Here is a 16,691-nt window from a genome sequence, read left to right on the forward strand (position 1 = left end):
TATGGGGTATTGTGCTGATGTTTGAATACACGTGCTGTGGGTGTGTGTATAAGTGTAGGGCCTGCGTAGGATGCTGGTGTGTGGTTGACTATGTGCATTGGCGGGTGTTTCTATAGGTGGTGGTGTTTGTATGTGGGAATATTTGTAGATACGCAGAGATGTTTCTGAGGCAGAGTATTTGTGTATGGGGAGGGCTTTTATCTATAGCTGTAGAGGGTGTGTGTGTGTAAAAGGAAGTGTGTGTAAGTAAGTGTTATTTGGCCTTGCCTGTGTATGTTTGCTGGTGTTTCTGGGGTGGGGTATTGGTGTGGGGGATATCTGCAGGTGGGGGACAGTTGTGTATATGTAAGAGGATGTGGGTGAGAGAGAGACACACCCCTGTAGGCAGAGCGCTGGGAGGGAGGCAATGCAGGCTCCTCTCTCAGGGTGCCTGGCTGTGGAGTGGCCCATGAGAGCAATGGGGGGGAGACCCCGAGGCCAGGCCCTCTGCGCCCCCTCCCCGCCGCCCCCTGCCCACGCCGCGCGGCAGCAGGAGCGGGGCGCGAGGCGGCTGTCAGTGCCAGGCAGGCTGGGCGCCCGCCGCCACCTCCCCCCCACTCCTCCTCCTCCTGCGGGACGCGCCAGGCCCCGGCGGCCGCGCGATCGATGGGGTCCGGCCGCCGCTGCTCCGCTGGGGCGGCGCTGCTGCCGCTGCTGCTGCTGCTCCTCCTCCAGGGACCGGTCCACGCCGCCGGGCTGCTCCTGCCCGGTGAGTGACCCAGCCCAGGGTCCGGGTTAGGTCCCTGTGTTGCCGAACCCCGCTATTGCAGCCCGGCTGCCCTGCGCCGGCCGGGGCGTCTGATGCTGAGAGCAGACGGTTCCCGCTGCATCCAGACCTGGACAGCGGCTTTCGCTCTTTGCCTCGCCTGCCAACACTTGCGCGCCTGCTTAACTTTACTCCCCTGGGGGGTAAATGAGTGGGACTTACAGGGGTGAGGGAAGTTAAGGCTCAGGCTCCCACACTGCCAGTGCTCAGCCCCTGTGAAGATCAGGGCACTGTTGGAGGGGTTTGTTTCTTAATATTGGCTTTGATCCATTACTTTAAGCCTGTGTGGAGTAGTCCCATTGACTTCAGTAAGGCCGCTCACATGTCTAAAGTTACACTTGTTGCAGTGCGGTTGTAGTCCTGTGAGTCCCAGGATATTGGAGAGACAAGGTGGGTGAAATGCTATCTTTTATTGGACCAACTTCTGTTATCGTCCTTGGGAATTTAGTGCACTGGATTAGGTATACCAGATTGTGATGGCCATGTGTAGGATCCATAGATCCTGAAAGGTGTGTTGGGGTGGGAGTGTTGGTTCAATAAAAGATATTATCTCCTCACCCACCTTGTCTCTCTAAAGTTACATTTGCTCTTTCTGTGCTTTGCTGCTATTCTTTTTAGAAATGGGCTTGAACCGACCTCCAGCTCTAAAACATCCTTGGAAGATGGGGAGAGTTCAGAAATGGAACTGAACTTCACAATTATTATTTTTATCTGTATTGGTTTCAATTGGGAAAAACATAGTTTTTGTTTTATTTTTAAAAAATCTCTCATTTCTGAACAGGGTGCTGGACAAATCCTAGATGAATACAGTATTTACATAGCACCAGAGAGGTGGCTGGTACTTTTCAAACATATGAGATTATTAAATGAAAAATAATGTATCTGAATTAAAACGTGCAAACTTTGTGGACTGTTAGGTTGCTTTAGTTGGCTTGTAATATGGGCAGTAGTAAATATTTCTGTGACTGAACTTTTATTATGATGGTGGTGATTATTTTAAAGTTTTGTTTCCCCACTAGGAATCCTTCAAATAACAACATTAATATAAAAGAAACAAAACAGATGTTTAGTGTTTTTTAAAAAATCTAGAAGTACAAGGTTGATGTAGCACAGTCTAAACCGTGTTCTATTAAATGTGGAATAAACCTAATAATTCTTCATGCATCTTCCTCCTCCGCAGCAGTTTGACTGCCAAGTTTAAGCCTGCAGCATTTGCTCTTAGTTTCCTTCCCCAGAGCCTCTCTTTCCAGCTCAGACTACCTTCAGTAGGAGCAGAAATCTCACCCAATGTGTATAGTAACTTTAAATCAACTTTCATTCTGCTGTATACACTAATGCTGCCTTTTCACTTCCATTCTTCATATGCATCCGGGAGATCAAAGGAATTAATAATAACAATTAAACCCCCCTAAAAACCTGAACCAGCCACTATGTACAAGGCGCAGTATCTGTTTGACATTTATGCATTTTAGTTTTAAGAGAAAAACACTCTTGAGTGTGTCCTCTCTGTGACAGTGCTTTCCATGGACAGGTACATCTAAAAACACCGTAGTGTGCAGACAGATACATGGACAAGGAGAGTGGGAATAGTTACTTTGAGATAATGGATGAGCTTAATTTCTACACATTTAAGGTTTGTTGACAGCTAATCTCCTCCATCCCATACCAGTTCTCTGTCTCAATGCTATACATCCAAATCTAACTGAAGGTCTTCTGGTAATTCCTCTCACCTCCAGAACCTTCTTTGCTGACCACTCCCAGACTCAAAAACTCCCCTTATAATAGTTTTTGTTATCCTGTCCCAAGATCCCACCTTCTGCTAATCTCGCCACCTCAGCATTGGTCTTCCCCTCATTTCCTGATGATCTTGATCAGAGGTATTTGTAGGGTGTCCATCACTATTATCTAGATCAAAGATTTGCAATCTGTGTTCAATGGGCCACTGAGGTTTAGCAGAGTATTTGATCATGGTCTGTTGAGCCGGTTGGTAATTTGATGCTGGCCTAGTGTCTTGTTCCCTGCTGCTAAACTGCTTTAAAAGAAGCTAAAACCATATTAATATTCTTCCTCATAAGCAATTACTCTAGTTATTATGGGCTGTTAGGTGATATGTGGAAGGAGAAGGTGAACAGTGTGATTGACTCATGGGACACCTTCTCTTCCATTCATAATCTCTCTGTTACAATGTGGTCCACATTGGGGGGGAAGGACAAGGAGGGGGAAAGCGTGGGCACTTATGATATAGCCACCAAATACTGTATTAAGACTCCAGGAGGACCTCCACTTCTACTGATTTGTCTTCAGTCTCAGATCCTTCCCATCTACGACTTCCTTTCCTACAGAACTGCCCTTTCCGCTGATCTCCTTCCCCTGGACCATCCACGGGACCTCATTCTGTTTGTGCTGATTTGCATCCTTTTTCTGCTGCCCTAGAAACTCCTGTTCTGATGATGTCTTCCCCTCCCTGTCACTCTTCTTTGATGGCCATCTACAGCTCATTCATATCCAGGAATTCCTCTTTTGCTGATCTTTCTCATTCCTCACTCCCTCCTGCCCTGAAGTTTCCAGCTGGATGTTTTAGCTATGTACACTATGTGCTTCTTGAAAGGTGACTGCCTGCTGTGTGTTTCAGCAATGTTGCCCACCAGATGTGACTTTCACTTTTTATTTAAAAAAACCAATTTGGGAGCAATAAAAACATTTGAATAACCATTTGTTTAATGGTAAATAAAAGTTTGACGTGTCTGGGGCTGTGATTTTGAAACTCTTGACTGAGTGAGTGTTCATTTTTTGTGAGACCTTTTTGTTAGTTTAAAGAATGTCATGCTTCCTAAGAGTGACGTCACAGGTTTGAAATATGAGTTTTTTCAGTAACTGGTTGTTTGGGGCTCTATAGATTAATTCTGTCTCTGTGTGTGTCTGATTCTTAGCTCCATACAGAGACACAGGGCCGTATTTTCTGCTGCTGTTAATCAGTTAATAAATGATCTGGAGAAAGGGGTAAAAAGTGAGGTGGCAAAGTTTGCAGATGATACTAAACTGCTCAAGATAGTTAGGACCAAGCAGACTGTGAAGAACTTCAAAAAGATCTCACAAAACTAAGTGATTGGGCAACAAAATGGCAAATGAAATTAAATGTAAAGTAATGCACATTGGAAAAAAACAACCCCAACTATACATACAATATGTTGGGGGCTAATTTAGCTACGACAAATCAGGAAAAAGTTCTTGGAGTCATCGTGGATAGTTCTCTGAAGACATCCACGCAGTGTCAGAGGTGGTCAAAAAAGCAAAGAGGATGTTAGGAATCATTAAAAAGGGGATACAGAATAAGACGGAGAATATATTATTGCCCTTATATAAATCGATGGTACGCCCACATCTTGAATACTGCGTACAGATGTGGTCTCCTCATCTCAAAAAAGATATACTGGCACTAGAAAAGGTTCAGAGAAGGGCAACTAAAATGATTAGGGGTTTGGAATGGGTCTCATATGAGGAGAGATTAAAGAGGCTAGGACTTTTCAGCTTGGAAAAGAGGAGACTAAGGGGGGATATGATAAAGGTATATAAAATCATGAGTGATGTGAAGAAAGTAGATAATGAAAAGTTATTTACTTATTCCCATAATACAAGAACTAGGGGCCACCAAATGAAATTAATGGGCAGCAGATTTAAAACAAATAAAAGGAAGTTCTTCCCACAGCACACAGTCAACCTGTGGAACTCCTTGCCTGAGGAGGTTGTGAAGGCTAGGACTATAACAGTGTTTAAAAGAGAACTGGATAAATTCATGGACGTTAAGTCCATTAATGGCTATTAGCCAGGATGGGTAAGGAATGGTGTCCCTAGCCTCTGTTTGTCAGAGGGTGGAGATGGATGGCAGGAGAGAGATCACTTGATCATTACCTGTTAGGTTCACTCCTCTGGGGCACCTGGCATTGTCCACTGTCGGTAGACAGGATACTGGGCTAGATGGACCTTTGGTCTGACCCAGTACGGCCGTTCTTATGTTCTTATGTTATGTTCTTATGTAGTATAACTCTATGGAGTTACACCGATTTACATCACCTGAAGATCTGGCCCATAATGTATAAATGCTGATACTCGTGCAAATGTATGCATATACATAATCATGCAAGCATATGCTAACACGCACACATCCAACCATCATGCAAGCATGTCTCATGTGTGTCTCTTTCTTGCACATGCATGTGCGTGTGCACATAGACACACATGACCATTCAGCAACCAACCAAACATTCTCATGTTGCACCTTCTGACATCTCTCATGAATTTGTTTTTTTACAGATGTGGATGAGTGTGCCCAAGGGACTGATGACTGTCATCCAGATGCTATTTGTCAAAACATTCCAAAGCTGTACAAGTGCACATGCAAACTGGGTTACAGTGGTGAAGGGAAAATGTGTGAAGGTAAATTAACTGCAGTAATACACACTGCTTTAGCCGTAGTGTGTGTGTGCCAGACACAGTCCTATCGCCATTTGCTGATTAACTGATAGTTAGGAGTGCAAAAGGGATTCATGGGAACATTTGTGACAAGCTGTTGACTCCTTATGTCATATATGTAGCCCAGGAAACTGATATATTTCAAACTTAATTATATATTTGTGTGTTTTTAAAAAAACACAATCTTAAAAAGACAACAAATGCAGCCACTACTTCTGTCCAGCTCCTTAGATTTACTTTAGATATAGATTTATGGTAGGTACCCTTTTGAGAAGCCCTGGCTTGGAAGAGGAGAGAATGTGCCTTATTTCCACTGTGAATTTGTCTAGCTTCAACTTCTAGCCATTGAATCTTGTTGTAACTTTGTCTGCTAGTGTGAAGAGCCCTCAATTTCAAAATTGCTGTTCTGCACATAGGTACTTACATACTGTGATCAACTCACCCCTTAACCTTTTCTTTGTTACGCTCAAGGAGTTCAATCTATTCAGTTTATCACTATAGACTCATAAGGCATATTTTCCAATCCTTTAGTCATTCTTCTGGCTCTTTTCTGAACCCTTTCTAATTTATCAACATCCTTTTGGACTTGTGGACACAGTATTCCAATAGCAGTTGTAGCAGTGCCAAATACAGAGGTAATATAACCTTCCTACTTAGGGTGACTAGGTGTTTGGTTTTCGACCGGAACACCTGGTCGAAAAGGGATCCTAGAGGCTCCAGTCAGCACTGCTGACCAGGCCGTTGACTGTCCGCTTGGGGCCTCCGCGCAGTGGGGCGGGCAGGCTCCCTGCTAGCCTCCGTGGTGCGTGGCTCCTGGGAAGCAGCTGGCATGTCCCCCTTCCGGCTTCTACATGTAGGGGCAACCAGGGGGCTCCACGCGCTGTCCCTGCCCCAGGCACCGCCCCTGCAGCTCCCATTGGCCAGGAAGCATGGCCAATGGAAGCTGCGGGTCAGTGCCCGCAGAAGGGTCAGCGCCTGCAGACAGGGCAGCGTGCAGAGCCGCCTGGCCACGTCTCTGCATAGGAGCCGGAGGGCAGACATGCTGGTTGCTTCTGGGAGCCGCTTGAGCTAAGCGCTGCCCAGAGCCCGCACCCCTGATCCCCACCCAGGCCCCTGCCCCAGCCCCAGCCCTGATCTGCCTCCCACCCCCTGAACCCCTCAATCCCAGCCCGGAGCTCCCTCTCATACTCCAAACCCCTCATCCCTGGCCCCACCCCAGAGCCCTCACACTCCCCCGCACCTCAACCCCCTGCCCCAGTCTAGAGCCCCCTCCTGCTCCCCAAATCCCTCATCCCTGTCCTACACCCCCAGCCAGAGCCCGCACCTCTTCTGCACTCCACCCCCCTGCCCCAGCCCGGAGCCCCCTCCCGCACCCTGAACCCCTCATTTCTGGCCCCACCCCAGAACCCAACCCCCAGCCCAGAGCCCATACCTCCTCCCACACACCAACCCCCTGCCTCAGCCCAGAGCCCCCTCCCATACTCCAAACCCCTCATCCCTGGCCCCACCCCAGAGCCCGCAGGTGCACCCCCAGCCAGAGCCCTCACTCCCTCTCACACCCCCACTCCCTGAGCCAGCCAGGTGAAAATAAGCGAGTGAGTGAGGGTGGGGCGAGCGAGTGACAGAGGGAGGGGGGTTGGAGTGAGCGGGGGCGGGGCCTCAGAGAAGGGGCGGGATATGGGAGGGGTCTTGGGGGAGGGGTGGGGCAGGAGGTGGGGCAGAGGTCTTCGGTTTTGTGCGAGTAGAAAGTTGGCAATCCTATTCCTACTTGAGATTTTCTTGGTCAGACATCCAAGGATTGAATTAACCCTTTTGGCCACGGCGTCACACTGGGAGCTTGTGTTCAGCTGATTAGCCACCCTGACCCCCAAAATACTTTTTTGGAGTTACTGCTTCCCAAGATAGAGTCTCCCATTGTGTAAGCATGGTCTGCATTCTTTGTTCCTAGATGTAGAAGTTCCACCCGGTAAGTTTCAAGGTGCTTACCCATAAAAGCAGGCTGGCCATTGACAATATGTGGGAACAAATATAGCATTGATTCATTTAAAAGAAGTATTAGTTTCTTGCAGTTAGGGCTGAAGGTTTGTGCCTCAGGCTGAGTTGAGGCTGGTTTCAGCAATGCACGTGTAAGTTTGAAACTGGGGCAAAATCATGCTTGTATGAACAATACCACGGAGCTATTAAAGTTCTCATGAAAAAATGGGTTTGACCAAGTCTGGGCACAGTAGGGGCCTGATCCAGCTCTGCTTAAGTCAGTATAACTCTTTCCATTTTCTTCTATGGTAGCTGGATTGGGTCCATAAAAAGCAGAAACTTTAGTACCTGCTGTATTTCTTTGCTTCTTCAGTTCTATTTATCATATTTCTAAAAAGGGAAACAGTGATAAGAAGCCTAGCTTCAAAGCAGGGAGTCACTTACCTTACAGTCATATGCATGAGGGCCTTAGAAACATAGGAACTGCCAAACTGGATGAAACCAGTGGTCCATCTAATCCAGTATCCTACTTCTGACAGTTGCCACACCAACTGCTTCAGGGGAAGGGGAAAGAAAGCTTGTAATAGACAGAGTTATTTTTTGAATCCTGCTTGGTCTTAATTATGTATTGTGGCAAGGAGTTCCACAGGCCAATTGCATGTTGTATGAAAATATATTTCTTTGTATTCATTTTGAATTTCATTGAGTATCCCCTTGCTCTTTTATTCTGAGACAAGGTGAATAGAAGTTCACAGACTTCTTTTCTATCCCAATTGTTATTTTATATACCGTTTATCATATCACTTTGTATTCATCTCCTCTTTAAGGCAAACACAACCCAACTTTTCAATTTCTCTTTATATGTGGGTTTTCCATCTCCCTACTCATTCTTGTCATCTGGCTCTGAACCACTCTTTCTGTTATAGCCCTTTTCAGATGGCATGTCCAGAACTGACCACAGTATTCCAGGTGAAGGCATACTATTAATTTAGAGAATGTCATTATAATATTTGCTCTGTTATTATCTATCCTATTACCAGCCAGCAATATATTGGCAGCATAGCAATGATAACTAGGATGGATCACAACATTTAAAAAAGTTACATGAAAAATTTCAACATCATTTTCTGTTTCACACATTTTCACCCATTTTTCATTTTCTGTTTTTGAAAAATTTCATCACTTTTTATTTAAAATATTTATGAAAATGTTATCAGAATGGTTAGTGAAATTTTGCATGTACTAAGAAACCAGGTTTTTGATAAACAAAAAAAATCTCTGACCGTACTGATGGTTTTGATTAAAATTTTAATTAAAAATGTTGCAAAAAATATTGACTTTTTCTCACTGTTTTGGGCTTTGCAGTGGGTGAAATCCTGGCTTCCTTGAAGGCAACTGCAAAACTCCCATTGACATTAGTGGAGCCAGGATTGTACACAACCGTTTTTTTTTTTTGGGGGGGGGGGGGGGGAGGGGAAGAACACACCCACCCACCCTGTCTCCATGACAAATTCATCCCAAGAGGGTACATGTACCTACTGAGTTATTAAGGTATTTTTATAATGAGCAGCTTCTTTAAAACGTAGTTAGGCAGTGAAACATTTGGGGCTAAGTCTTCTGGGAGGCTGGGAAATCTTAACTCCCGTTGAAGTTCTTAGTGCCTCTCAGAAAATACAGAATGTGTTTTAGGGTTGGGCTTTTGGACCCTAAAATGAAAAAAGCCAACCTGGGCCCCTCAGGTGACACAAGAGTGGCAGAGTGCACTTGCTATGGCTAAGGCCAAATTTTTCACCTAAAATTAGTCACCTATATCTATATTTGAGCATGTACTAATAAGTGTCCTGATTCCCAAAGACTTCAGTGTGCACTGTAGATGGTCAGTACCTTGGAAAATCAGGCTACTGATTAAGGTCTGTAAATGTGGATTTAGGGGGCCTTGGTTAGGGATCCATGTTTGAAAAATTGCACCTTAATATTTTGGGGTAACCACTACCATAGATGAAGCTCTAGTGGCTAGAGCGCAGGACTGTGAGTCAGGAGACCTGGGTTCTGTTCTTGGATTTGCCACTAACTTACTGTTTGACCTTGGGCCGGGAAGTGTCTATACATTAAAGTTGTACTATACCAGTATAGTTAAAGTGGTACAGCCCCTTAGTGTAAACACAATTATACAGTATCAGCATAAAGGTGCTTTATACTGGTATGGCTAGTCCCTTACAGGGGTTGTACAGGTATAACTGTTATGGTAAAAAAACAAAACAAACAAACAAAACAAATGAACACAAAACAACCCTCCCCCTCACCGTAATAGGTGCACTGGTACAAAAACTGTATGTAGACCAGACCTAAATCATTTAGGAGCATGAGTGTTGTGGTCCAAAGTCACTGCATTGCTTTTGAAAATCTCACCCTTAGAAATCCTTAGGTGAAAATAACTGTGTAAGCTCTCATAGTATTATTAATAGTGTAACAAGCATCATCAGATGTCTGGGAAAAGTAGAGATTGGTCGAAACCAAAAACCTGGATCCAACCCGCCAAAGTTTCACATTGGAGGGGATTTAGGAATTGAAGCCTGGATCTGAATTTAACACCAATTCTTTCTCTTTATGTTGGGTCAGACCAGAACCCTAGCATTAAACATACTGAACATTGGGGGATTCAAAATTTTTATCTGGACGTTGTGGCTTTGGCCCATCTTTAGTATAAAAGCTCTATTTGAAACTTTTGTCTGACTATAAAGGGCTTTGGGTATTGTCCCTATCTCTTTCCCTCAGTGCCCTAACCATGCTGGTAAAATTCTGCCCTGTGCAAACAGATGGGCAGCAGAAGACAAAAGTTCTACCTCAGAGTGTAAGTGGGATTTTGAAGATGTGCAGAGGCAAATTTCATCATATGAGCTGAGTCCCACATGTACCAATGTTGTTAGGAGTTTTGCTGTTGATTGAAATGGGAACAAGATCATTTGTTGGTTTGTTTGTGTCTTTTAAATCAAAGCTTCTGGTGTGTGATTAGTTTATTTTGCTTAAGGAGTTTTATGCTAGAAATTGTTTTCTAGTACAAACATGAGGAAGATCAAGTCCTACATATTCAATTTCTTTATTTAGAGAGAAAAAAAAGTGTTGGTCATTTATCATTTCATTTGAAGTATCAAAAAGATAAAGGTAATTTAGGACCAATGTTTATATTGGGTGTTAACAGATTTTAGAAAATATGTTAAATAGAAAGAATCGTATGAAAATGTTTTTTAAATAAAAGCTGTTTATTTGGATTTAAACATTCCCTTGCAGTATTTGCAACCTAATCATTGCAGTTTTATGCTAGTGCTTGAGAATCAGAAGCTAAATTGACTCATGCATTTTAATAATCAAAACTGAGTCAAATGCAAAGTGAACAGACAACTTGAAATGGTAAATTAGATAGTTAAAATTCTTTCCATTGTAATAATGAGGGTATTGTGATGAATGCAGGTAAGGAAATTTGTCATTTTTTAAAAAATATGTAGTTTGATTCTTCCCTCAAATTGATTCTATGTCAGTGTGACTTCACTGACTTCAATGGATTTAATCCTGATTTACATCAGCATATAAGAGAGGAGAATCAGATCCATGATTTTTAATCTAACATCTTTTTTAATAAGCAGCTTTAGAAAGCTTAAAACTATACTATAACACTGGATGAGAATCCTAATGCATCTTGTCATCTTTCAGAAACATTGAACAAATAATGTGCTAAGTATAGTCTATTTGCAAGACAACGATGATTTAAGAGAGCAATTACTGTTCACATTTATACAATCATGTCAGGACCTGTCTATGCCAAACCAGGAAGCATTCATTAGATTGACATTTGCTTTATCCCTCAGACATTGATGAATGTGATAACGACTTCAATGGAGGCTGCGTACATGAATGTTTCAACATTCCAGGCAATTATCGCTGTACTTGTTATGATGGCTTCATGTTGGCTCACGATGGCCATAATTGTCTCGGTAAGGAACATGCTTGCTAACATTGCAAATATTGATGCTAATATATCCCTTTTTAATTTTGTGAAAGTAAAAAGCCTGTGATTCCTGGATGCTGTGTTAGATAAGATGTCTAGACAAGAATGATACATATTAGACAAAGGAATTCCCGGTTTCGACATTTCAGTCTCTGTGTGACTGCTCTGTGGCTCAGTTTCCCCATCTGTAAAATGGGGGATAATACTGACACATTTTTCTTAAGTGTTTTGAGTTCTTCGGATTAAAAATTGCAAAGTATCCTTCATTATTCTGTTAACGTGTTTCTTTAGGGAAACTTTAGTAAATTGACCTGTTTAATACTAGGAACATTTCCCATTTTTTTGGAAATGTTAATTTATGGTCCAAGCCCAGCCATGTGTTGGGGTTGGGAGAAAGGAATCCTTTCTCCAGATAATGGAGTAGCTATGCCTCACCCTCCCGTTTATGTATCTTATATGGGCCACATTTCTGTACTACCTGAGCAGATCACAATCTCCAATGTATTTGTCCTCACAATACTTGTGTGAGGTAGGGCAGTCCTATTGACTCCATCTTACGTTGGGGAACCAAAGTACAGGAAAGATAAGTGACTTGCTCAAGGTTATCAGGGAAGTCTGTGGTGAAGCAGGGAATTAAGCCCAATTTTTCCTGAGTCCCAACCATTGCATCCCCCTTCTGCTCTCTGGGTTTGGGCGGTACCTCTGGCTCCTGCTTGCTGCTACATGGTGGGCAATGATTGGTGGAACCGTGTAGTGAGTCTCCCTCAGACTAATGTGTGGACCCCTGTGGACCCCCTACAAATGCTGCTCATCACCGCCTGAGCAGTGGGGCCATCACTGGGTATGTTACCTTAGGAGATTTCCTCTCCTGTTGGGGAGGGGATTTGTCCCCTATTGCAGAATTTGAAGACTATTGTGAGCCATGCAAGAGTGATGAGATATTTCAGATTAGCACGCAGTATTTTAGTAATGGGACCAGGCCTCTATTAAATATTTAGGGCAAGATCCTCACCTGGTGTAATTTGGCATAGCTGCTTTGTCTTCATTGGAACTACATCAGTTTACATCAGCTGAGGGTGTGGCCCATAGACAAAGTCCTGTCTGTTGGTGTGTAAATGGGAGAGGGTGGGGAAGGCACTAAGTCCCAAGGGTTGCACTATTCTGCCAAAGTTGGGTAGCCATATAGTCTGGGCAGAAGCAACTGAACTATTTATTGATGCTTTTTAATATTAGGAAGAGTGTCTTATCCTCTCTCACACTTATTTAAACATACAAGTGAAGTTCCATGAGGTTCACATTAAGGACACTCAACTGGGTGAGCACCTGGCCTCTTTAATAAGGCAATATTCTCTCTCCATACAAAGAACTCCTCTAGCACACGAATACATCTGGTCATATTCTGATCTCAGTAACTTCACTGGCGATACCTTGAATTTACACAGCTGTAACTGAAGCCAGAAACTGGCCCACTGTTGTGTTAATATAGGGTTTCTCATTATTGCTAGACTGTTTTGAAAAGAACAGCAGTATTGATGCAATGGTTCTTGGGGTGGAGGGAGCACATAAAGGGTAAAATGGACTTTAAAACAATGAAGTTCAAATCACAGACCTCCTAATTTTGAGTGTCCCTTTGAAGATATGATTTAAAATTAAAATAGATATTTTGACATGCAGCAAATTTGGCTTAATTTTCTGTTAAACTGTTTACTTACTTAGTTCATGCCACTTTTTTGTTAACCAAGCCACACCCGTATTCCTGAAGACATGATATGTGTGCCTGGATTTTAGCTGAATAGACAATTACTTTTTGGAGAGAGAAGATAATATTCCATTATTTTGCCATGGTCCACGAAGCAGAAACATTTTCTGGAGTTTCAAATCCACAGTACTAGAGAGTCTTGGTGGTTGTTTCAATATTGATTCCTTAGATTCAGATCACTATCGAACTACTAAAATTAACTGTTTCTATTAAGACTGAGACATCTAGACCGCTTGGAACATAATTTTTATCTTTGTTCTTTTCTATGATCATGATGCTGTGCTAAATCCATCTTGGTTTAGGTACTCAGGTTGCCCCACTGGTTTCAAGGGGACTTAAATCTATCACAGATTTGATTTCACTTGTTGGTAAGAACACAATGGCTTCTTCCTGCTTTTAGGCACTATTTTATGCAAAAAATGTTAAATACTAGTTTAAAAATCTTAGCCCTAGTACTGTAACAGTGAGCAGAGTGGGAAGGAAATATGATGCACCAATTGCGGTTGCATAGGTGCAAATGAGAGCAGAATTTTGCCATGACACTTTTATGGCCTGTTTTCCTGGGTGTCGAGCATCCATAACTCCCACTGAAATCAATGGGAGCTGTAGGTGCCCAGTCCTTCTGAAAATCAGGCCTGTAAGGGTTATACCATAGCAAGAGGCTACAGAAAGCTTAAATCAGTGATGGGTAAAATTCAAAAGGCTTGAAGGTTGAGATGAGCACTTCAATGTTCAGGGACTTAGCTGGAGTTTTTCTACTCTTCGTATCTCTTGGTTCTGCCAAACTAGATAGATATTTGCAAGAACAGACTTTCTCCTGAGGTTCCCCATACTTCCTGTCTCTGGTGAGGCCATAAATATTACAAGATCAGCATTCCTTCAACTATTTCAGTAACTTCTGCTTCTGTCCCTGGCCACAGGAAATACAGAAGCAGCCACAAAATAAGAGACAAAATAAGGAATAGGGAGGTGGAGGATAATTAATCAGACATTCTCAAGCTTCAGAAAAGACCTAGCATTTGGCTTGCAGTTTGGGTGAAGGTTCGGTGTGGTGATGCAAATTTTATCCAAATTGGGTTACCCGTCTCTCGCTTGAACCTGAGCCTGAGGTTTTTTGATAATTTTCTCTTCCTCCATCTCTGCCTCAGAATTAAAATCTTCTTTAAATGCCCTGATCTATAGACCCATTGGGACTTTGGTAAAACAAACATCTATTTAATCTATACTAGCTGCACACTTTGAGATCAACCTCCGGTCATTGATTTATAGCAGTGACAGTAAATGCAGCTGTGCAGGTACAAACCCAGTCTCTTTATTTTTCAGATACGGATGAATGTATGTTCAACAACGGTGGTTGCCAGCACCTGTGTGTCAATACCATGGGGAGCTATGAGTGTCGTTGTAAGGCAGGGTTCTTCCTGAGTGACAACCAGCACACGTGCATTCACCATTCCGAAGGTACTGGTCCTTCCCTTCCAAACAGTGAGCAGAAACTTCTCGTGGGAGCACATAGCAGACTCTTAAGCATTTTCACAAACATTTAGAGTTTTCTTCAACAAGAGAAGAGGTTCATTGTTTGCCTGCCCCCGAGGGTATGTCTACACTGCAACAAGACACCTGTGGCTGGCCCTGGTCAGCTGATGGGCTCATGGGGGTTGGACTGTGGGGCTATAAAATTGCAGTGTAGATGTTCAGGCTGGAGCCTGGGCTCTGGCCCCTCCTACCTTGTGGGAACTCTTCTATCAACCTACTTACCACCTCTTGGGGAGGTGGATTACCTACACCAATGAGAGAACTGCTCCTGTCAGTATAAGTAGTGTCTACACTGAAGCGCTACAGCGGCACAGCTGTGCCACTGTAGCATTTTAAGTGTAGACATACCCTGAGTACTCTTGTCTTCAGGGGGGCTCTGCAGACCGCCCTCATGCTGTCCATTGTAGGATCAGAGCCTGGAACACTGTCAAACGAGATAACTTTGCCGTGGGAGAGAGGGTCCTTTTTCCTTTGTATTTCCTCACCAAGATGAACATATATTTGGATACTGTCTGATGGATCAAAAGGCAAAATCAGTTGTTTAATCACATGTCTGTACCTGATCCCTGGTGGAGAGCTCTTCCTTCTTTCTCTATCTCTTCTTTAGTATGTCTTGAAAAGAACTCTGGCTTTCCCATTTGTCCTGTTCCAGCAGGAGTAACATCTCCTTTCCCCTCATTCTTCATTGTATCTTTTCCATTTCCTCCCGAAATTCTCTCCCAGGATCCATTGTCTTGCTGCTCTTGTTCTCCTCTGTTTTGCTGTCTCTTTCCCCTTCACCTGCTGCCTCATTTTTGGTTGACCGATTCCCCATGTTGCATGACTCTAAAGCTGGTCAAACATTTGTTCTCAAAACATTTATGTTTTCCAAAAAAGGGCGTTTTTGACCAAAATGTAATTTTTTTCTGAACATTTTCATTTTGGTTAATAGTTTCTGCTTTTTCAATGAAAAACTGGAAGTGAAAAACCAATACCTTTTCAGTAGAAATTTTCTTTTCAAGTCAAATTTTTCACTTTTGTGGAAACCAATAATTTTTTTTTACCAAAAACCTCATATTTTTACCTAAAATGCTTTGAGAATACCAAAATTTTTTCAGATTTCATTTTTTCATTGAAAACCCAAAAAGTTTTAAACCACCTCTCCATGGTTACCTATTTTCCATCTCTCCCTTATTCTTTTTTTCTTCTACCCCACGATGGAGCCTCACCTCTCTCTTCTTCAATACTTGTAATTTCTTCTGTGCCCATACTTCACTTTATCCCTGTCCCCTATTTCTCTGACCCTCCTCCCATTTCTCTTTCTCTATCTTCCTCCCCTGACATTTGTACCCACCTCCCTTAGCCTACTTCTGTAATAAGGAAGAATAGTCTTGTATTTAGGGCACAGGACTCAGATGCAGGAGATCTGAGTTCATTTCCCTGCTTTGCCACAGTTTTCCTGTGTAGTTTTGGGGAAGTCACTCAATCTCTCTGTACTTCAGTTTGGCATCTGTAAGAGCACTTCCCTACCTTCCTAGTGTTCTGAGGATAAATCTGTTGATGTTTGTGGGCTCTCTGATTCTGCGGTGATGTGGTTCATATAAGTAGCTTACAGAGTAAGGAGGTTGTGGAGGTGGGGCAGGAGGAATATGGAGGCCTGGCCTGTGGATAGAGTGAGAAGGCAAAGGAGAGGCTGTTCTGTTCCTCCTGCAGATTTGCATGGTGAGGTTGCCTTGGATTATCTGCTTCCTGGAATCCATCCTTTCTCATCTGCTGTGCTCCACATTGTCTGGCTCAGGACTATGAGCTGGGACACTGCAGGAGTTTTTAGAGAAGAGGCAATAGTCAGGTGTGATAGTTACTTACTGTAGCGGGGTGGATCCAGAGCAGAGTGGTGCTCCAGATGGTTCTCTGGCTCTGTTTAAGCCTTGCGTAGATCAGCTGGGCTCAGAACCTCCCACTGAGTTGTGCACAATCATAAGTTTTCCTTGACTACGTGCCCTGGATTTATTCCTCTTCAGCTGTAAGTGACAGAACAAATGCTTTGTGAGGACATTGCATCAGTAATAGCGATAAATCACTTACCTACCTATGGCTTTTCTCTTTGTTGTTTAATTTACTTCATAATATTGAGTTAGCAAATTCCAGGGGAATGTCATGCACGTGGG

General features: G+C 43.2%; 1 protein-coding gene across 1 annotated transcript in view; it reads left to right on the plus strand.

Moving 5' to 3' along the window:
- The first annotated feature begins 645 nt into the window (after positions 1-645).
- SCUBE2 (signal peptide, CUB domain and EGF like domain containing 2) overlaps positions 646-16,691 on the plus strand; it is a 64,104-nt gene continuing 48,058 nt past the window's right edge. Inside the window, exons 1-4 of the mRNA XM_065403221.1 lie at positions 646-748; positions 5,117-5,239; positions 11,113-11,238; positions 14,335-14,469. Coding sequence (XP_065259293.1) covers positions 646-748; positions 5,117-5,239; positions 11,113-11,238; positions 14,335-14,469 — 487 coding nt within the window. The remainder of the gene's footprint in view (positions 749-5,116; positions 5,240-11,112; positions 11,239-14,334; positions 14,470-16,691) is intronic.

The sequence above is a fragment of the Emys orbicularis genome, chromosome 4 (genome assembly GCF_028017835.1).
Source record: "Emys orbicularis isolate rEmyOrb1 chromosome 4, rEmyOrb1.hap1, whole genome shotgun sequence".
Taxonomy (NCBI): Eukaryota; Metazoa; Chordata; order Testudines; family Emydidae; genus Emys; species Emys orbicularis.